Raw genomic sequence first — 21,836 nt, forward strand, 5'->3', positions numbered from 1 at the left:
TTCTGGGACACAAAACCCACCAGGAAATAGCCTGGATGTAGACATGATTATTTTTCTTAATTTATACATTACATTTATCACAATTGCAAAAAAACCCCTGTTTGAATGTATAAACTCAGTGTTCACTTTTGTCCTGTGATGTCAAGTCAAGTTGCAGTACAGATAAAGCTACTGACCAGGTAGATACCCGCACGTCAGACTGATAAATACGTAAATATCCTGTTCTGGGACAGAACTGCCATGCTATGGTCCATGACTGTCAAAAATCCAGATCCAATACCATCACAGAAAATATGCTCCTTGGAGGGCTACTCAGCAAACTAAGTTTTAGCCACATACCTCTAGCCAGGTGACTTCTCTTAGCCCGCTCTATAGCTAACAGTGAGAGAACTGCTTCTCCAGAAATGATCAGAATCCAGAGTACCTGCCCTAACTTGTGTGGGGGTAGGTACTTTCTGGACTCTGGATTTCTGTGTGGGTTAAGGGCTTCTCATCCCTTTAGCTATAGAGGGGGGTTGTAATTGTAGAGGAAGACTGGCTACCTAATGTTCCTTGCCTGTGACTGAGGAGTCTGATTGCCCATTGCTCATCCCCACACAGTTTCCCTGCTAAATGATTATTTTGTTTAATAATTCCAGTATTTTCTTTTTACACTTCATGCATGAGAAAATCTGGTCATTCTCTTGCAGAGTTTGGAGAGGGCTTTTAATAATATTCAATCCTTACTCATGTCCTGGATTCTTTTTACAAGCTTGCAGTAATCAAGTCTATTTTTTTCAAAAGAAAAGCTTGCTTTTTTGTCACTTTTATCTCAGCCACTTAGATTATATGTGTCACAGTTCTTCCTTTTTTCCTACAACAAATAGGACCGGCTGGGCATTGCAATCTTCCCTCCACACATTCTGTGTGAAATTCTCATTACAGACCATACGTATTTCCCTTACCTGCCCTACTTTGTAAACATGGTTTGTAGAACCATAGGCAGGAAACAGCCTCTTATGGGCAAGTATTTGTTATAGAATATTCTGAGAAATATTCTGATAAACTATCTGTGCAAGACAATGTTTTGATGACTGTTATAGTAATCTGGCACTAGAAATAAATCAGATGCCCCAGCTGTCAACCATGATGGGTTCTTTTAAAAATTGACTACAATTTATAGCATAAATCCATCATATATAGCTGGGTGTAATTTACAGTGCAATGTATTAAGATATAGCCACCCTAATAAAAAGCTATATATCAGGCAGAAGAGAAACTACCATTTTCCAGGAAAAAAATAAAAAAAGGAAAGAGATGTCAACAAAGAGAAAAGGCTTTCTTTTTCAGCCTTTCCCTACTTTAGGGTCTAATCCCGCCCCTGTGAAGTGCACTGTAAAAGTCTAGTTCAACAATGCAAAAATCACAATCTTGAAAACTGGCATTGTTAATCAGGACTGACACCATTGAAAATAATGTGGGGAGTGATGCAGTAATTAGTCCAAAGCCTGCAGGTTTGTGTAGCTCCAGCGTGCCAGCTTCTTTGGCAGGCATATTCTGATGGGAAAGAGTTAACTCTGAGGTTGCTCTACTTTGTGCAAGAGCAAATTATTTCCCTTCCAGTGGAATATGACCTTTATTTCCCTTCTCAGCTGCAGAATAATCTAGGATCTACCTTTTATTCCTTAAGACCACACAAGGATGGAAATGGCCACCTGCTGCAAAGAGGAAAAGAGTCACAGTCAGCTGTGGCAGCATCCTCAAAACATGGAACGCACTGGCTGGTCCAATCGGATGAATGCTGCTCTTTCCCTGCCCTTCTGGCACAGCAGGGAAAGAGCATTCCTCATGCCTCACTGTTGAAAGGGATCCTGAATGAATATCCTTTCTGCTTCCAATTACCCTGATAAACAGATAAATACAACTTCAAGCATGCTACAGTGACACTGGTATAGTAGACTATTACCCAACAGTACCAACTTTTCCCTCCCTCTCCAATTTTGTCATAAAACACAAGCATTAGGTAGACCAAAATGCATCTACATCCCACTGTTGCCATTGGCCGATGACAGATGATTAAGATGACCACGAGAAACAGGGCAATTTCAGGGTGTTTCAGGCCCCAGTATGTCCTCCTAACTTCTCATGAGCAGCTGTTTATGATCTTTTTAGGAGTAGGAAATACATTGATTTCTTTTATCCAGTAGTCAGTTAAATCAAGGAAGCCAAGGTTTTACTAAAGAAAAACACCCAAATCCAGGGCTGCAAATTTTAAAATAGGAGGAAATTACATTTCCTACCCAAAACTGAGGGGTGGGATGGAACAAGCCATGCCAACCCTTGCGTGGGTTGTAAGAGAAATGGAGAGGGGAAGATGTCTCTTTCCAAAAACTGTTCTTCCAGCTTCTCTAGACGATGAACCTGGTGGGCTGGCTCAGGTAACCTTCCCTGATACAGAGCCTGCGATTACTTTCAAAAGTACGATTCAGTTCCAGCCAAAGTGAGAAAGATTAAGCTTTACTTCCAATCATTGTGCTCCAGGCAGTGGATGAAGAACAGTCCTATCTACATACACGTTTGGTGTTGTTATTTCTACTCTGATGATTCAAAACAGCTCTGATATTATTTTCCATAAACCAGTCCTTAATAGTACGAAATCATTAAATTGTTACTTAGATATGCTTCCCAGTAAAATGCCCCTTGAAGGGGCCTCTGAACCTTTTAACATCCAGAAAGAGGTTATCAAGTCTTTGGAAGATAGAGAAGTAGGATAGGGACTTCAGCAAGAAGACTGGTCTGTACAGAAACCACTCTGCCACTAAACAGCTAAAGGATTTGTCCAGATCAATGACCTCATGCCCTTGGTACATGTCCAGCACTCATCCTTTTTTGGAAGCTGCATTTAGGCACATGAGGAGAAATCTCACCAGAGACAGGAAATTAAGGTTGGGGTATCTGAGAACTCTTCCCAGCTGCATTCCTTCTGTCACATCTTTTTTTCCTCTTTGATTACTTTCCTTTAGTGGTTGGTCAGCTTTCCTACTGGGAAGCATATTTTTATTTTCCTTTGTATAGGCTCCCTGCGTAGCCGAAAGTATGGCTACAAGCACTCAGTTAGTGCCCTGAATAAAAGATCAAGCTGCTGGTTACAAGATCAGCCGTTTCACTTGTCATAACAACCTATTCTGATTTTACAGCAATCAATAGTCAACAGGGTCAGTAAGAAGCTTTCCATTAACCTTAATATCCTGGGGTTTGTTAGCTTGAGCTTTTATCTTCTGCAGTGCTACAGCAGTGATATTTATTAAAACTTAGCAAAAAGAATTGCTGTTATTGATATGTGAGGCTAAAGATAGTTGCATCTCTAACATGCTGGCATGGTGCCATTAATTTACAAGACAGCAGAATAGAGTGGCAATACATAAAGATGAAATTCTGATTAGAAGGACGTACTCCGACTTCTGAATACCCCTACAATGACTGTGACATTTACTCACAACAGCCTATCTCCAAGAAAGACAGAGATATTTATTTTATATCCCAGTTTATAAAATGCTGCTTTTTACATCCAATGTAAGACACAGTGGGAGTGTTGTTGTTGATATAATAGGATGGTTGGCTCCTTTTCTATCATGGTAAAATCTTCCCTATGAAAAGAGTAGGGATGACAGTTTCAGAACCATTGTAAAGCAAAAGGGAAGGGTGAATGGTCAAAGAGGCATTATTATTTTATGAGTTTTCCTTGCCAGCCTACTATCCAAGCAATTCTCATGCAACAACTTTCTGTCCTGCTACCAGTGAGACCCAGGACAATGTTATTTCAGTTTCAGAGAGGTGTAATCTGGGAAGGGTGGGGTTTAAGATGACACTGGGAACAGATCAGGCAGCAGGAAACAGGATCAAGATTCTCTGAGTTCAGTGCCAAAATTCCCCAGACATCCCTTCAGTGCATCAAGCAAGTGACCAACCCAAGCTTACATGGCTTTTTTGGCTAATGGAATTTGTGAATGACTGGCCCATTAGCTGAAATGGGCAAGGACCAGAACAGAATGGGAGGAAGGATGAGTGGATGGAACACTCACCCAAGCGGCTCTACCACAAGCTCTGATGAACTTCAGCAAATTGCTTGGACTCTTGGTGCATCCATCTCCGATATGTTAACTGGAAGAGTTTCAATAATGCCAAATGCCAGGTGTTTCACTTTGGCCACAACAACCCCCAGCAGCGCTACAGGCTTGGGGAGGAGTGGCTGGAGAGCTGCCAGTCAGAGAGGGACCTGGGGGTGTTGATTGACAGCCCGATGAACAGGAGCCAGCAGTGTGCCCAGGTGGCCAAGAAGGCCAATGGCATCCTGGCTTGTGTCAGCACTGGCGTGGCCAGCAGGGACAGGGAAGGGATCTGACCCCTGTGCTCGGCACTGGTGAGGCCGCACCTCAGTGACTGTGTTCGGTTTTGGGCCCCTCACTACAAAAAGGACATTGAAGGAATCAAGCGTGTCCAGAGAAGGGCAACGGAGCTGGGGCAGGGTCTGGAGCACAGGTCTGATGGGGAGCCGCTGAGGGAACTGGGGGGGGTTAGTCTGGAGAAGAAGAGGCTGAGGGGAGACCTCATCAACCTCTACAGCTACTTAAAAGGAGGGTGCAGAGAGAGGGGATGAGTTTCTTGAGCCAAGGAACCAGGGATAGGGCAAGAGGTAATGGCCTCAAGTTGCACCAGGGAAGGTTTAGACTGGATATTAAGAAGCATTTCTTTCCAGAAGGGGTTGTTGGGCATTGGAATGGGCTGCCCAGGGCAGGGGGGGAGTCCCCATCCCTGGCGGGGTTGAATAGTTGGGTTGACCCAGCGCTGAGGGATCTGGTGTAGTTGGAAACGGTCAGTGTGAGGTTCATGGTTGGACTGGGTGATCCTCAAGGTCTTTTCCAACCGAGATGATTCGGTGATTCTGTGAAATGGGTAACTCTGAACCTACCTTCCAAGGGTCTACTGAAGCAGTGAGTTGAAGATTGTGAGACTGTTCACAGAAGCGTTTGGGAGAATCTAAGATAATCTTCAGGTAAAACTCCCGCAAGTTGAAAAAGCCCTGTGAGACTGTTCACAGAAGTGTTTGGGAGAATCTAAGGTAATCTTCAGGTAAAACTCCCGAAAGTTGAAAAAGCCCAAGTCTTCTTTTATCTGGATATGGACCTGTAGCCTCTTTGTATTGTTCCAGTCCTTTAAACTGGCAGACAAAGACTTGAATAAGGTCAAGGATGTTCCCTGAAGAAACTCCAAGTTTGTCAGGAAGCAGCGAAAGAGAAGCTGCTATTTGGCTCCAGAGGACCTCTCCTCTACCTCAGAATAAAAGAAGCGGAATTTTTTTTTTATTAGGCTGGTGCTGGACGGGAAGAAAATACAATCTATTTTCTTTTTAGAGGAGAAGTCCCTTTTGTTACCTGGTGGCAATAGGAAAGAGAGAATAGCCTTGTCAAATGAAAACACACATAAGATATTTCACAATCCCACAAAAACATCAGAGACTCCTAACATTCAGCATTGACATCCTGCTTTGGGAGCTCAGAGAGCTGCTCAGACATTAGCTAATTACATTTGGCACAATCATCTCATCTTACATGCAGACAGACACATTAGGTCACATGCTTGGCTGGTATAAAGTTTTTATTTCAGCAGCATGGTTCATGCACTCCAGCTGAGGACAAGCCCTTTTGTTTCCATTTCTTAAATTTAAGAAAACCCATAGCCTTCTATCTGCAGTTCCATACAGTGAGGAAGGACAAAGATGAAGATTTCACTTTTGTAAACACAGTTCAACCAGGAGCTCTCAAGCTGCTAAATTAAGATTTCTTTTTGTTTGCCACAGGGTAACACAGCAGCATTGACACTGAAAACTTGACTCCAACCATGGTGAAATGGTCCCAAAAGAACAGCAGAATTTGGGTTTCTCAAAACCCATGGAGGGCTGGAAGGAAGTTAGAAGAAAAGGGAGCATACAGTAAACAGAGTTGAGATCTCACAGGTCAGAAGGAGACCTCATCTGGCTCATTTGGCAGAAGCAATGCCACCAATTTACTCAGGTCTACAGAGTTTTGGAGGGAAGTTTGCCCCTAGATTTTGAGGTGGAGGGAAAAAAAAGCACAGATAGGGGAAAATAAGGCTTTACTACCTGTGCAAATGCTACCTTATCGCCACCACATACAGAATGAGAAAAGTGGGAGTGCGACACAACTTTAAAAGCTTACTTTTCTCTGATGGCTGTAAATCAAAGTAATCTGTGCTCTTGGATCTTTTCCTTGAAAAACATTTATCTCTTGATAATGAGGAAGGGACAAAATATGGCCATTAATCAGTGACGTATTGCACATCAGTGGTCATTCTTCTCACCTGGACCCTATGATGGCATTGTTCCCCCTTGCTGTGCCGGACAGAACAACGGCATTTCTCCCCAGTTGGTCTTCTGGAAGCTTTGACAGGCAGGTAAGCAGCTCATTGAGATCATCAGCTTAGAAGGTCACTGGGTCACTGATTCCATCACCCAGCAATTGTAACCCACCACGAAATACACAGTTAAGCCCAGACAGGTTCACAAAGGTCATGTATCTATCACTGTCGACGAGTTCAGGGGGGTCAATTCTACTGTCTTACCCAGCAGAGTAATGGCAAACACATGCTAAGGTAATCAGGGCAAAACATACCTTCAGGTGAAAATCTGGGAAATGCATTTAAGGATGCTTGTTTTTTCAATAAAAGCAAGAATTAATCCATAATCACATAACAACTACAGGATAAACTCAATAAAACAGCTGAATTACAAAAAAGAATTAACGAAAAAAAAAATTGTCTTAAAGATACCCTGTTCTTGGGATATTTTTTATAAAGGAGAGCTAAAATGAAGAGCAGAGACAATGCTATTTAGATACAGAAATCAGTACATCTGTACTGAGTTATTATACTGTAGGTATTGTCTGAAGAAATGACATGACCCGTGATGAGAAACTCAGTCTTCATCGTGCATGGTTGGATGAGACTAAAATCTGACAATGTGTCCAAGAGATCAGACAGGAAGGAGTAATAGTATTTAGCTTTTATTTTCTATGGCTGACTACAGCCACAGGAGCACTGTAGAGGGACAAACTTCACAGCTGTGCAAGAGTGGTCAGTGGGACCTCCTGAAGTTAACTCCCCTTCCCTCGTCTTCCTTGGGGCAGATCTCAACAGGCAGTTTTCTGCTTGAAGACAGCTGTAGCTAGAAAACCATCTCATCTTGGATTAAAAGGTGGAGGACTGTGCACTGAGGGGAGCTACTCTTGTCTGAAACCACTTTCTGAAATCCTCTTCTGGCATCTGCACAATACTTTCACGTACAAACTGAAAGAGAAAAAGGTTCTTTCCTGAGCTTTTGATTCATGTGTAAGAGACATAACATGTGGGAAAATTTGACCATTGTGACAACAGAACAAATGTAATGGCTTTCTGCAGACAGTATAGTGCTCTGTATCACCAAAATATTTTTAATGCAACTTGCAGAACTGCTGGATATGCTCTAAAATGAATTAAAAGGAAAACTCTACAGTCTTTATTACAATTTATATTCTGAATCCTTCCAAGTCAAGCCTTTGTGTTTTAAACTTACAGCTGTCTTCTACCTACTATTGCAGTACATACATTAAAACAACTCGAAGTGAGAACTTAATCTGGAATCTCTGTCAGTATCAGCCAGTTCATATTTAGTGATGCTCTTCTAGCTCCTAAAATGCAACAGTTTCCTTTATCTGTTCCAGTCAGAAGGAGCACCAAACTCCTCCTTCCTCTGTGGCGTGCTTTGAAAGACAAAAATAAATAGATAGGAGATCCAGCTATGCTCACGTGTTTTTCTGTATTACTATTGCACTGTGAGGGATCACAATGCAAAGGTAACCAAATGTAAACACCAAAAAAATGGGTCTAAAACCAGCAAGCAACAGAGACTTACATATTGAACGTTAAGGCAAGGCTGCCTCTCTGGTTAGTGACTGTGCAAATTAGAGCACAAGACAAAAAGGCTATTTTTATAAGACATCAAGAAAATACAGGTAGCTTGACCTCGACATGTTGGGTCCTAAAACCTTTGCCTTTGTAAGGCACGATTAACTCTCAGTGTATGTAAGACACAAAGTAACCTGCTGCCTCTCAGAATTTCTGTTGGTCTTGTAGCTTAGGGGAAGTAACTGTGATGAGAACAAAAAACACAAGGTGGCACCATTGCCATTTTTTCTAAGTTAGTGACCTGGTTAGACTACACACCAGTATGCATTCTATGTATATTCTCTTCCCTTTCTTGTGTCCTTCCTCTTCTGCCAATTGCTTCTAGAACAAGAGCTGAGCCCAACTTAAGATCTTGAAAAGCAGATCCTTTTTTTTTAATGTTGCTGAAGCAAAACAAAGATATCTGCAGAGTTCCTGGATCAGTGGTGTAATACTTGAACAGCTCATGGATGTAACTGCTGGGAATCACAGGCCTTTTCAGGGCACAAGAAGTTAATGTTTCTCTTCAAGTGTCCTAACAATTTATGACAGATGCCACTTTTACTGTGGCAGTAAATAAATCAACAATGACATAATAATAAAATTATACTGATTAATAATCCAATACTTGTCATAATGTCTTTCATCTGAGGAGTTCAAAGTGCCTTGTAAAAGGTGAATGGTAGCATCTTCATTTAGTGACGTCCTAAATTATTTCATCTGGTAACTTTCCACTGCATGAATTTCACCCATAGGTGCCTGCTCTCCCCACCCTCATCACACAGAGAATCAAGAACTAAACTCATCTCACCTCCACAGCTGCAGCAATTTCTGGAGAACACAGCTCCCACACTTGTAGATCAGCCAGAGCCTTAAGAAAAGTGTCTGGATGAATTTTCAAGTCAGGACTCTTGCCATATTTTTCCAGTTTCTTTAAGATTTTCTGTACATAATGGTCACTCTTCACAGACTCTGGGAGTCTGGCAAGCAATACGGGAAACCTTTAGCAGAAAGAGGAACAGCAATAAAAGAGAAGCCATGGGAACAAATGCATATCTGATTAATAACTCTGGGTTTGCCTGGCATTTCTGCCACTTCACCACCTCCATAACTTCCACAGAAAAAACAGCTCTTTAGGGAATGCAATACTCAGTGTAATTCTGAGTGAATAATGAGAAAGAGCTTTACTTTATTGGACTTGTGCACCAATTCCCTCTGCAGAGCATTGAAATAGATGCTTCTTCATTGTTCATTTAAATTTTGGATGACAAACTTGGGTATGAAAGGAAATAATAAAATCCTAACAAATGTTTCCATTTTACTACAGATTTGTCCTCTTCATCTTTTCTCTATTTATTTTGTTTAGGCTCTACGGATTTTCCAGTGCAATCAGTGCCTGATCTGATACACTTTCTGATTCTCTTTACTATCCCTATTCCCTGTGCTATCATCATTCTCCTCTCTCTATGTGCTGACACAAATCTCCCCGATGTAAGTGCACTGTAACATGCAGTCTTTACCATCTCACTCTGAATACAGAGATTCAGAAGAATTACATATTACAATAAAAATAAAATCATTGTGAAAAGAATGCATTTTTTTTTTCTAATGTTCTGTATAAATTCTGCAGTGCTGCTTTGACAGTCCTGGAGACTGATGTTTCAAACCTTTCTATACCACACATGACTGGGGTGTGCTGTGGATTTCATTACAAAGGGCTGAGGCAAAACATCAGCAGGAAGAGCTGCCTCCCTCCAGTTTAGGATGCATGTTACCGGGACAGCAGGAAAGGGGTGAGGAATTTCCTCCTTAAACCAGTAAAAGGGGAAAGATCTAGGTTCTCATCTTCACTATGGCCAGTTCTACACTCAGCATACCCTGCTGGCATGTGCATGGCCAACTCCTTATTATCACTGACTAGATTACCCAGGTTACCATAATCGTGTCACACACGAGCCGTTTATAACCCATCCATGATTACGGTACTTTATTTCAGAAACGAGGCTATGTTTAGTGTACTTACATCGCACTGTTCATATTTTATATTATTTTCGGTTTTTCTCACTTCATGAAAGAGATAAGACAACTCGACTGACAGCATATACTAGTAAAGTGTTCCTACTGTGACTCAGCTTTCTTGGCAAGGCAGCGTTTGCAAGAATATGGGAAAAACCAGCCCTACTGTAATGAAAAAAGTGGTATGGTGAAAGCCATTTCTCCGTCATGACTTGTGTCTCCACAAGGGGGTTGACCAGCCTTGTCAGAGAATTCCCTCTTCATATCCCTCATGGATAGCACTCTGCAGAAGGGGCCTGGCCTAGAAAGCTGTACTCATCTAACTCTGCTGGCACAGTCAAAGCAAGACAGCCTCCTCACTGTGGAAGCACGATTTTCATATGAAGGAACAGTGGACTTGGAGTACTATTCTTACACTGGAGGAAAAGTAAAAAGCCATATTATAATACAGTCTCCTTTATACTCATGAAGCTTTGTCTAAATTAAGGCCTCTTCTAGAGGGATTTATAAGTATAAAAGCAAAACCACATCCACTCTAGTTTCAGGGCTTATTTACATGCCAGATCTTAAATTTGGGAGAAAGCTGGAGCATGTATGTTTGAAAGCTAAAACCAGACTTCTGCTAGACAGGCCAAGACTAGGTTTATTCATTAATGCATGACTGATGTGTTCCTAATGAGTCCTAGGCCACCTGCATTTTGGACCTGAGATTAGAAATGGACTTTCTGTTATCTCAAATTATGAAGGACAGAAGGCTTACTAGCAAAGAGAGCAGGCTGAAAAAAAACAACCAGCATTCCATGCAAGTTTGCATACTCTATAATCCCAAATCCAAGGAGGTCTCATGGACAGGGCTATAGGGGACACACTGCAGTATTCTGGTAGGCTATTCCTAGTGTGTATCTGGAAGTTGATCACTGGATACAGCTAATATCCTTTCAAGCATAAACTACTAGTAATCTGCAGATCTGCTGTACTAGGAATCGTTTAGGTGATTACTTGCTCTTGTAAGCGTCACAGTATCATCCATATGCAGTTCAAACACTGGCAGGGAAACATGTTTCTTTACATAGATGGACAGGTAAATCAAAGTCTCCTTTGCCATCAGTTTTAGTACTGTGAATGTTCAGTTCAGTAAGAAGCTGTGAATCTAACCCATGTACATTTATGCAGTCTCTCCCATCTGCAGGGTACAGTGTGTTTTACACACTTCCTGGTGGAATAAGTCTCCTATAAAGCTGCACACTGGGGAGGGCATGCAAACACAAGGACTGAGTGCTTTTTGCCCAATGTCACTGGAAAGCAACTCATCACTATCCCCTTCCTTACCATTTCCAATTAACCTATTTGCTGAGCAGGCTGAGATCTTCTCCTAGAGATCATATCTGTATTTTTGTTGCTACCAGTTTGAAAAGCCTGCATTTGCAGCAACTGATTCAATGGTTTTTAGGGATTCTTGGCTTTGGGGAGAAAAAAAGGAAAAGAAAAAAAGCTTTCTGTACTAAAGACAGAACTCTGGGACACTGGCCACCTCATTTGAACTGAGGATTTCTGTGCCTCCTTACCAATTTAGTCTACTTTCATCATGTTCTCTTTCAGATCTTGTGCTCAGCCGTCTTATTCTTTCCATGTCTCTTCTGAAATACTTCAATTGTTTCAAAGCTTCATATTTTTGATAACATCGGTCTTCCTGCCTCCTACAAAAAAACCTTAAAAGTTAAAGCTGTGTTTTAAACATTAACATACTTCTGCATAGTTAACTGGGAAGTTAACTAAGGATGGCAGAAAACAACGAACGTGAAGAACACATCCTATGTTCAGTCTGTGGACACTAATAAAAATTGTTGGTTTTGCAGTGTTTTGTATACATTAATATTTCTATAAACACATTAAGTGTTTATGTTTTATATTAACTCTAGGCTGGAGGTAAGAAATGAACTTCAAAATCAAAACATTTAATCTAAAATTCAGCCTCCACTTTCTATCAGGTATCCACTGCTTAAAACTAAACAGAATACTGTACAGTGATTTAGAGTAAAATATTACTTAAAATGCAACAGAAGAGAGGTGAAATATAGAGTGACCTGAGCTCAAATTCTGACCCAGAGACTGAACTCATGTATGCATTCCTACAAAAAGTACTACTAGGTTTTAACAAAAATAAACATCTGCTTTTCTTCCCAATAAATTACTTATACTGTATCCTGCTAAACTGAGGTTTCATCTCCAAATGGTGATCAAACAGAATATACTTGTGTGGCTGTAGGGAGAATGGTAAAATAGCTGCAAGTAATAAGTTTCCTTCTGACTTGCCCTCCCATACTGTAGAATGCTGGAATGATTAGTTCCTTATGCAGTCACAGCAGCTACTCAGGGAAGAAAACAAGGACCCAGATCCTTGGAGACAAAAAAAAAAATCTAAGTATGAAATGGAACGGAAGAATGGAAAGAAGAAGGAAGTGAGAGGGGAAAACTGTGGCTATGAAACCCTTCAGAACAGCCATGTGGAGAAGGATATCGGGTCTGATGCTTACTGAGACAAAAGAATTTGCACAATCATAGGTGAATGTTTCTGAGTAAAGGAAAAGGATGGCAGGCTTCAGCTGGTCAACAACGTAGAAGTGTCACTAATCTGGGAAAAGGTGTTAAGAGAGGACACTGAGAAGAGTCAAAGTAATGTTGAAGAACAGTACAGTGATCTCTGATCTAAAAACACAAGACAGTCATGCAGACTGTATGTAGACTGAATCTATTCTTTTGTCTTTGGGTGAAAAGGACTAGGATGTCCAACGTAAATATATCCAATGTTTTTAGCAAAAGTATTTCCAGAAAAGTAATTCAGAAATATCTCAAAACACTGCTGTAAATATTTAACCTGTAATATATTTTTTGTACACAGACAGTTATAAAATTTTCTATCATCATCCCTGTATTCTTATTTTAATGTCAATCCATACAAATGCATCTTTAAAAGGCCTGAAGACAAGTCCTAAATCTGGTCAGAAGCAAGGCGTGTAGTGTTTTAAAGAGTATACAGAAAACAGTCTCTTCCTACCTCTCAAGGGTCACTAGGGTATCATGTAAATGACAAGCTGCTTCTTCACGTACTGCTGTGAACTTTCGTCTCATATCAGCACGCAAGTTAGATTTGCTTTTAATGAAAGAGCCGATATGGCACCTGCAACTAAAATAACACAGAAAATCAGAATTAATATCTTGGGGCAACCATCTGTGGTAAGCACCTGTGTTGCTCAGAACATACAGCAATGTGAGCCCATATAAATTCTGAGATCTCCTTGTTCTCAGTAACAATCCAAATTTAAAATAATTTCCTTTTTTTTTTTTAAATTAAAAAAAAATTGTAAATAATATTAAATTTGGATTTTTATAGTCACATCCTTCCAGAAAAGTGCCTTTGCACTGCACTGAAATGTACTAAATGTGCTGCAAGGTTTCACTGGCCTGCTCTGGTCTTATGTAATAAAATGCTCCCCGACATTTGCACACCAAATTCTTTTCACACAGAGCTGAGTTTATACAGACTTGTACCCTTACCCCTGCCTTCTGGGCCTCTGCTTCCTTGAGAGTATACTCTCTTGGTCCTTAACGAATGGCATGTTTACTCTGTAGTTCTTCTGAGCCACTGGCAACAAGCTAAGACATGACAAGGTTTAAAATAGCGTACAGAATGCTTTCTTCAGAATGTGAAAAATTCTACAGGTGCTGATAAAACATTCTTAATATTACAGACTTGCTGGAGCTATCTGGGTACAAGTTTTATTTCTCTTGACCTCAACTCAAGGGGAAAAAATGCTTTAGCAAAGTCTAATTGTAAGAATGGTTTGTCATGTTGAGCTTATAGCTGTGGAAACCACCACTGAACTGAGGAATGAGGGAACACATCTAACATAAGCTTAGCTGGAAATGTTGTAGAGAGACTACTGAAAAATGCAATGGTAGAAACAGAAACAATTCTACAGGAGTAAGATAGAACATCGCTTTTTCTACAAAGCTGCTGGAGCATAAGATCTATTCTGTTTGCAAAAACAAGACCCACGGGGTATTTTCCAGAGAATACATACTACTTTCACAGCAGTAAAATGGGCTGTTCTGCCACCCACACCAAAACATGTAAACATCATCTGAATTTACTGAATGCTGGATTCAGTTGTTCAGAGGAAAAACAAAAAAAAGAAGAAAAAAAAGCATAAGCTCTGTCCCAAGGAGTTGCTTCTCCTAGTCATTCAGAAACCATCAGGCAACGTACCACTGCAATCCAATCTTCTTAACCATATCCTCTTGTTTATGGACATCTTTTGACACCTCTTCAATTGTTATCTGGGTGACTTTCTGTAGGGCTGATAAAAAAAGTTCTGTAAAAACATGTGAACTCAATAGTGCATTCCTCTCTTCCTTGCAGAGAGGATGCCATATATGCTGGCCTGAATGAGACATCCTAAAGAGACCTGATACTTAGTATTTCAAAAAGTTAAAGTTTCCTCTAAAAAAACCCAGCTGTTTTAAGAGGTTTCAAGATACCCAAATACAAATGCACCCAATTCATTAATTACTTTTGAAAACATAAGCTTTGTTCTTTCAGCTGCAAAAAAACCAAACTGATCAAGTAGGAGATACTAAATATTTTTTATATTAGATGCCTGTAAGAATAGTGTATTAGAAAAACACGTAGATTTGAACAATCTATGCAGAAAGTCTATTTTCAGTTCCTGTACTGTGTTGTTAGCATTCTACTGGCGTAACTGTCAAGTCTTCTGAATTTCTAAGTCTACTGTATCAGTTTGCCATTCTCCTTTTAAATGTCATGCAGAATTTAACATCAACAGGTATCTAATTACCTCTCTCTGTCTCCTTATCAGTGTCCACTAAAACTTAAGATGTGTCCTCAAGTAGCCCTTCATTGGCTGTAGTTTCACGATTATCCAGATCTCTCTCACTAATAACACTCTTTCTTCTCTCTGCCTTCCACTGTAATGTGAATGCTTATATTCTCCTCTCCCCTGAATACCTGGAAAGCCAATTTAGCTCACTGTTTTCCTTCAAATTCACATCTTTGTTTCCATTCCCACTGCTGTTTCAGTCCTGCTTTGATGCCAGACCCCTAGAGAGACACGGAGAGGGCCATCTTCTCTGTGTTATTCCCTCCAATCACTCATGCAGTAAAACAACTGTCACACTTGTTTTTAAAAAATCCCAGTGTTAGCTGTCAAATTTTAAGTTATCCTCTGAGGTGCTCAATATGTCCTACATGATAATAATTGACATTTTACTGAGCACTCAACACCTTGAAGTTGTAATATCCAAATTCAAAAGCTCCTACTTTTTTGGGAAGCACCACATATAGTACAATAGAAGATGACTGCTGAATGTTGACTGTGTTAAATAGCAGCACAAACTATTTCTACTTGTTAAAAGTACAGATTTGAATATTATACCATGAATTTATAAATGTAAGACTTGGATGGAACAAGTTGCTGGGCATCAGCTAATGGGCTAAGATTTTAAGAACCGTACTTATAATGAAGATCCTCTAATAGCTGTGGCCAGGTGAGTTTCAAGAGTGCCAAGGTCCCAGTTGGAAACTCCCAAGTTCTAGCACCGACTGGTTCTAATGATGGCTCCACTGTGCCCCTTACTAGTCTCAAAGCATAAGCCTGTAAGATGCTGGCTACAACACTGAACCTTCTAGAGCTCTAGAGCTGAGGAGCAGTGTGAATGCAAATGCTGACCCCCACAGGGTCTGGAACCTGACATCAATACAGGCAAGGAGCCTCTGCTAGAACTAAAGATGCACTCAAATCTCATCTGCTCTTGGCATGCAGCATCAGAACCCTTTTTAGAAGAACACAGTCCTTTTCTATTTATGTTTACCATCTGGACAGATTGAGTAGCTGGATATCTGAAACCCATCTACTCCACAGATAACGGTGCTTTGGGGGAAGAGGGCTATACTAAGCAGTGGCTGCATTTGATGTTTTCTCCAAGATCAGTTGAGCTGTCTACAGCCCGTTCTGAAAGCAGACCTGTTGGCAGATTTGGGAGGGAGATGACAGGAAGCAAACCAGGGTTAGTACCACAAAGACAGAGCTTCTCTTTCTGGCTGATCAGCAGAAACAGAGGGCACCTCTCTGCCCTCCATTTTGTAGCATTAGAACCTGTTCCAATTCTCCATCTGGAGAAACTGGGAGAACAAACACTCAAGCTTGTCCATATTCATAATATTTTTGAAATATTAACCTCCAAAGCCATGAACTAGTCAGACGTTAATTAGAAAAGAGAAAAACAGCAAAGAAGAATGTAGTGATTTCACTTGACCTTGATTTCTATGCCTTAGTAAATCATCTGTGAAATGGGGTACTAATATTCAGACAATGATCAATCCCAAAGAAAAGCCCCAAATTCAGGTGTAAGTTTTATAATGAAGACTCTTTGCAGAAATATTTATACCTCCCCTTTAAAATTATGCGTTTGACCGAATGAAAAGCTAAACTGCTGGCTAGAAAGCTTTGGAGATAAAATCCAGTTAGTGTTTAATCTCTCAGATACAGGTCTCACATTTTACTTCATAGTGTGAAGAAAATCTGTGTCATTTGAACTGATCTGCATACACACATTCTTCATTACGCAATAACCATGAAAAATTAGGTTTACATTTAGTACATTTAGATCCCATAGTCTCTGCCTGTATGAAAAGAGATTTTTTTTTAAAATGTGATGAAGGAAGCAACCTTAGAACACTAATCTGCTTTATAAAACCTTTGACTGCTTAGGTGGGGACTGAATGATAAATGAGACTACCTCAGCAGTGACCCGTTGTTACACCACAGCTGCAAGGACTGCAGTTTCCACATTTACCTTTGCCAACATGATGTAACATTTAAACTTTTGGACTAGTACAGGTCCTCACTCAGCAAACAGCACTGAAAAATCAAATTTGTATAAGCAGAGATTCTACAGCAGCAGTCCCCAAACTACAGCATTTAAATTACAGTTCGATAAAAGGCTTTATATTGAGTTATGACTTCTTTCCTTAAAAGAAATCTTTCTGTAAAATTCACACTCAGCTGTATCTGCTAATTAGCTGCCTATTACAGCTGTATTTGCTAATTAGCTGCCTTGCCTAGAACCTCCTTCCCATTGCTGAAATATATATATATATATATATATATGGATGTGTGTGTGTTAGGGTTGTGTGTGCTCTCAAAGTCATGTCTGTATGGGTTACATGAAGCTTTGTGAATTTGGGGTATAAGGCTACAGGGCATTTCTGATTTGTCCATGAAGCATCCTATAATCAGAATTCTGGATTAAACATGATTCTAGCAGCTTCCCAGTTCATTATAGAATTTAACCTTTGCTACAGAGCAGCCCTGCAGAAACTAACTTCCATATATTTTAGAGCTAGGAACATAATCCTTGAGGGAACCAGACAGGTAACTCAGGCCAGCCCCCTGAAGTCACGGGCAATCATGGGATAGCTGTTGCTCCAAAGGGTACACTGAACAACCTTCCCATACCTCACACATACCACAAGAGATTTCCTTATGTCTCACAGCAAACGGAAGCTCCCCAGCTGTTACAGCTCTCAGTGTTATTTTCAAATCCCATCTCAGGCACAAACCAATTGTTCACCTACATCTGTAAACAAATTGCTTGCAATTATAGCTTGGAATTCTCCCCTACTCCCATTCATGTCAGAGGAAGGTCATTCCTCTGTGCTCAGCACCATGGGAAGCAGCAGCTGGGCAGGTAGCGTATGATATTGGCGCAAGCTTCCCAATACATCCATCCAGCTTCTGTCTGTCTGACCCAGAGAACATGTCCATTCCTTTACATTTAAGAGCAATTAATTGTTTTTTCTTCTATTCATTTAAATTGCTTTTGGACTTGACCATACTTCCAGCAATATATTGTAGCAAAGAATTTCTGAGTTTAATCATGCATTGCATGAAAACACTTCCCACTGCTTTAAATTTTCTGTCAGATAATTTCATTTGGTGTGCCATAAATCTGGTGTCAAGGGAACTTGTGAATAACCACTCTCTAATCACTTCTCTCCATGCACTTCATGATGTTACAGAGATCTGTCATAACGTTGTATTCAGCTGTTTCTTTTCTGTACGGAAGAGCCCTAGTCTATTTAACAGGTTCTCATCTGGAAGCTCGTCTATGTCTTTAATGTATCTCACCACTTTTTTGCCATCAAACTTTACTACTTCTGATACCAGCCTGTCTGAGTTGGAAGGAACGGAACTGAACTGAAGGAGCACACACAAGACATCTGTATTTTTGCACTGTGTTTTCTGCTTTGTCTTCTACTTCATTCTTAGGGTTCTTCTTGCCTTTTTGAGAGCTACTGAACATTCACAGAAGTATCCCAAATGACCCCAAGAGCTCCTTCCTGAGTGGTAATTTAGGAGTCTAGCAGGGCATGATGTCAGCCTAATAATGATGACATAAATATCAGTTGAAAGGTGATTATCTGTAATAAATGCTAGCATGCTTTTTTGGTCCAGCTTTACTTAGAAGGAAGGGAAAAGACTTAAGATTACCTAGCTTTGTACTGAAATTCATTGCAGAGCTAACAGATAAACTATTCTGTCAGGTCTATCAAGCACAGGTAATCACTGATGGATGAGTAGGAAGAATACAGAGGAAGAAACCCCTAAGTTAAACAGAACCCCCTAAATTAGACAGATACATATTCAGTGGATCAGTTGGTTATGGCAGAGAACATTTCCACTGTCTTCACCACCTGCTGACCTTATAGATGTGGATGACAGTCTAATTATACAACTACTGTAACTGAATATTAATTAAAACTCTTTACTTAATAGTCACAAGGGATTATATTGTCTTTGAACCAATTTGCTAATAGGGAGGGCACAGAAAGACTTGTACAAAGTTCCCTATGCTTGAAGAGAAATACAATGGTACATCTTGCAGTGTCTTTGACACAGGTTCTCACTAGTAACACCAAACACAAATCCATTTGATATTGGCAGTCAAGAAAAGTGACTTACACGGGAAAAGAGGTGGTTGTTCTTTAGCTTGTGCTGACTCACTCATAACATCAGATGAAGCTACGTTAACCTTGATGTTGTCTTCAGAGCAAAGTACAGTGGAAGTTTCACTGCCACGAGGGGTTTGACCACGGGGAGATGACTGACTGCTAAGCTGAGAGATATGTGGAGTAGATATCTCGTTTATCTTCCTGCTCAGTGGATTGTATCGTGCTTTCCAAGCCCATTTCTGCACATAGAAGAAAAAAATTAATAGAATGGAGGGGTTTTCTATAGTGATTTGACAACAAAGAATCATATTTCTGTAACTAATTCAAATATTAGATCCTTCTGGTCCTCCTGTAACCTCACCCTCACAGATTTTCTCTAGTGACTTCAAACAAGCTACTGATTTCTTGGGTAGGACCTCCTCCATTTTGTTATCTTTCTTCAATACTCCTCTGCTGTAGCATTAATGCCAACAGATTAAGGTAATTTGTAAACAAGTACCACCGAAACTGTAGAGAGGGTTGCTAATAGAGCCACCTTCTCATGTACAGGAAAGTATAGGTCAAAGTGGTTTGATAAATGTTTGGGTCTCCTCCCACCACCCAGTAACTTGGCAAATGAATTTCATGTGTCAGGAATGTAAAACTGAGTCTAAAAGCAGACTGAATTCTGCAGGTTTGATAATCAGACCAATATGTATTTTTATAAAGCAAGTGCCCCTGCAGGAACCCAATATTTCCACTAGAAGTTTCATATCAAATATGAAAAGCAGTCCAAGTAATATTACCGTAAGTGACAGAAAGGAAATTGTCATTAATTCAGGGAGGAAAAAAATAAAAGCCTCAGCAATGTAAATGCTAAAAGACACATCAAGACTGACATGTACTACTTCTGCTCATGTTCATTTGGACCTGATTTTAGAGAATTGGTAAGACTGTATGGAAAAAACAGAAAGCCTCATATTTAGAAACAACTCTGTTATTTATGTGACTTGCTAACTTTCCCTCTGTTTGCTAACAGCAGGAAGAATATTTGCATAAAACCCACAATCTTAGTCTTTTAAAAGTTTCACAACTTGCACTGCTTATTCCCCAACAGAAATCATAATCTTCTATTGAATCACTTTAATTATTATGTCATGAGAGCATGAGCTGCAGGTGTTGACAAATAACAAGAGCAAATAGCCTGCATGTAACAACAGCTCATATTTCTAAGAGTACCTCACCTGTGGTTCTAAAAGCAGTTTACAGAATTTGTTTAATTTAGCCTTATAGGAGGCAAAGCAAGGAACTAAAAGCTTAAGCAAACTGCTGAAGATCAAAATATAAGATATGCTATAGAGTGAGAAACCCACTGGTTCTTTATTGAGTTCTTGTGGTTATACTCCTAAGCATCATTCATTCCCCCTTCATTTTCCTCCAGTTGCTTCAGCAGTTTCAAAAAGAAAAGTTTTTCTGAGGTTTCAGAAAGATAGTAAAACAGTTACCAAGTGTTAAAGATAATTTTATAACGTTTCATTTCCTCTCAGGTATTGACTTTATTTTTCTTCTAAAAGGCTTTCATCCAAACGGCTTGTTTTCTCCTTTCTTTGGCTTTGCTTTGAACGTGGCGAGTGTATCTGATTTCTTTAAAGGCCTCAGCATTTGGCATTTGTTTCCAAATTTATCTTTAAATTTTGTGTAAAAAGGCAACCAAACAAATACTGACTAGAACTTACTAGAATAAGGTCTCCAGGCTACCAGTCCAAAATCTCCACGTGACTGAAAGAGACCTATTCGTGTGAACAAGTACTGCTACAGGACTCTGGGTCATAAAAAAGGGGGCAAATGCAAACAAGAGGATAGTTACGTTTTAGCTGAATATTGAATTCTTCCCACACCAGTACTTATCACTAAGACCAAGCTACAGCTTCAATCAGCTACATGCTGCTCCTCCTATTACCTAGCATCAAATTGTTTTACTTCAGAGCGTAGACACACAAGTACTCTGCAGTCACAGAGCATAAAACATGGTTTCACAAAGTTCAACTAGGCAACAAAACAAATGCTTGAAAAGTTGCGATTAGGTCCTAAGGAAGAAAGTTACCTTTGTGTTTGTAATAAACAGCTCCCACCTGTATGTTGCTAACTTTTCCTCCTCAATTTCTTTTACTGTTTTTTTACAACCACCAGGGTCCCTAAGTGAAAACAATTTAATTAGTTTTCTATTTTGAGAGTCTTGCTTTTATTATAAGTTCTTTTAAGAAATGCAATAACTGGAGTGTAAATGGTGGCTGACTGCTACTATGATGTATATCTTTGCTTATAAGAAATGGAAAAGGAAAGACATTGCAAGGTATATAAGCCATGATTAAGTTACAGTCACAAGTGAAGAACCACCTAAAGAAAGCACAGTCATTTTACAAACTATGATGCATGCACTGGGCCAGATTATGCTCTCAGCTTCCTCTGAGCAAGTACTGCAGAATTTTGTCCAGTATAGCAAGATTTTATGGATAGAAATGACAAACAGGTTCACATGAGTTTGATTTTTCAGTGCTGTTGGCTGAATAAGGACCTGTACTAGTCTAAAAGTTTAAATGTTGTATCATGTTGGCAAAGGTAAATGTGGAAGCTGCAGTCCTTGCAGCTGTGGTGTAACAGGTCACTGCTGAGGGTAGTCTCATTTATCATTCAGGCCCCATCTAATCAAAGGTTTTACAGAGCAGATCAGTGTTCTAAGGTTGCTTTCCTTAACCACACTGAAAAAAAAATTTCTCTTTCTGTGCAGAGACTGTATGATCTAAAGATAAGCTTAATTTTTCCATGATTACTG

General features: G+C 40.0%; 1 protein-coding gene across 3 annotated transcripts in view; it reads right to left on the reverse strand.

Annotated features, from left to right (window-relative positions):
* Positions 1-5,646: 5,646 nt before the first annotated feature.
* CCDC60 (coiled-coil domain containing 60) overlaps positions 5,647-21,836 on the reverse strand; it is a 65,083-nt gene continuing 48,893 nt past the window's right edge. For 2 of the 3 annotated variants that reach the window (XM_074920718.1, XM_074920717.1), the window contains 7 exons: positions 21,108-21,198; positions 19,035-19,263; positions 14,261-14,351; positions 13,049-13,177; positions 11,559-11,690; positions 8,789-8,978; positions 5,647-7,341 (listed from right to left, as the gene is read on the reverse strand). In XM_074920718.1, the coding sequence (XP_074776819.1) occupies positions 7,243-7,341; positions 8,789-8,978; positions 11,559-11,690; positions 13,049-13,177; positions 14,261-14,351; positions 19,035-19,263; positions 21,108-21,198 (961 nt within the window). In that variant the 3' untranslated portion in view covers positions 5,647-7,242. Of the gene's footprint in view, positions 7,342-8,788; positions 8,979-11,558; positions 11,691-13,048; positions 13,178-13,548; positions 13,648-14,260; positions 14,352-19,034; positions 19,264-21,107; positions 21,199-21,836 lie in introns of all 3 variants that reach the window. The other variant, XM_074920716.1, reaches the window with a different exon arrangement.

The sequence above is a fragment of the Athene noctua genome, chromosome 17 (assembly GCF_965140245.1).
Source record: "Athene noctua chromosome 17, bAthNoc1.hap1.1, whole genome shotgun sequence".
Lineage (NCBI taxonomy): Eukaryota > Metazoa > Chordata > Aves > Strigiformes > Strigidae > Athene > Athene noctua.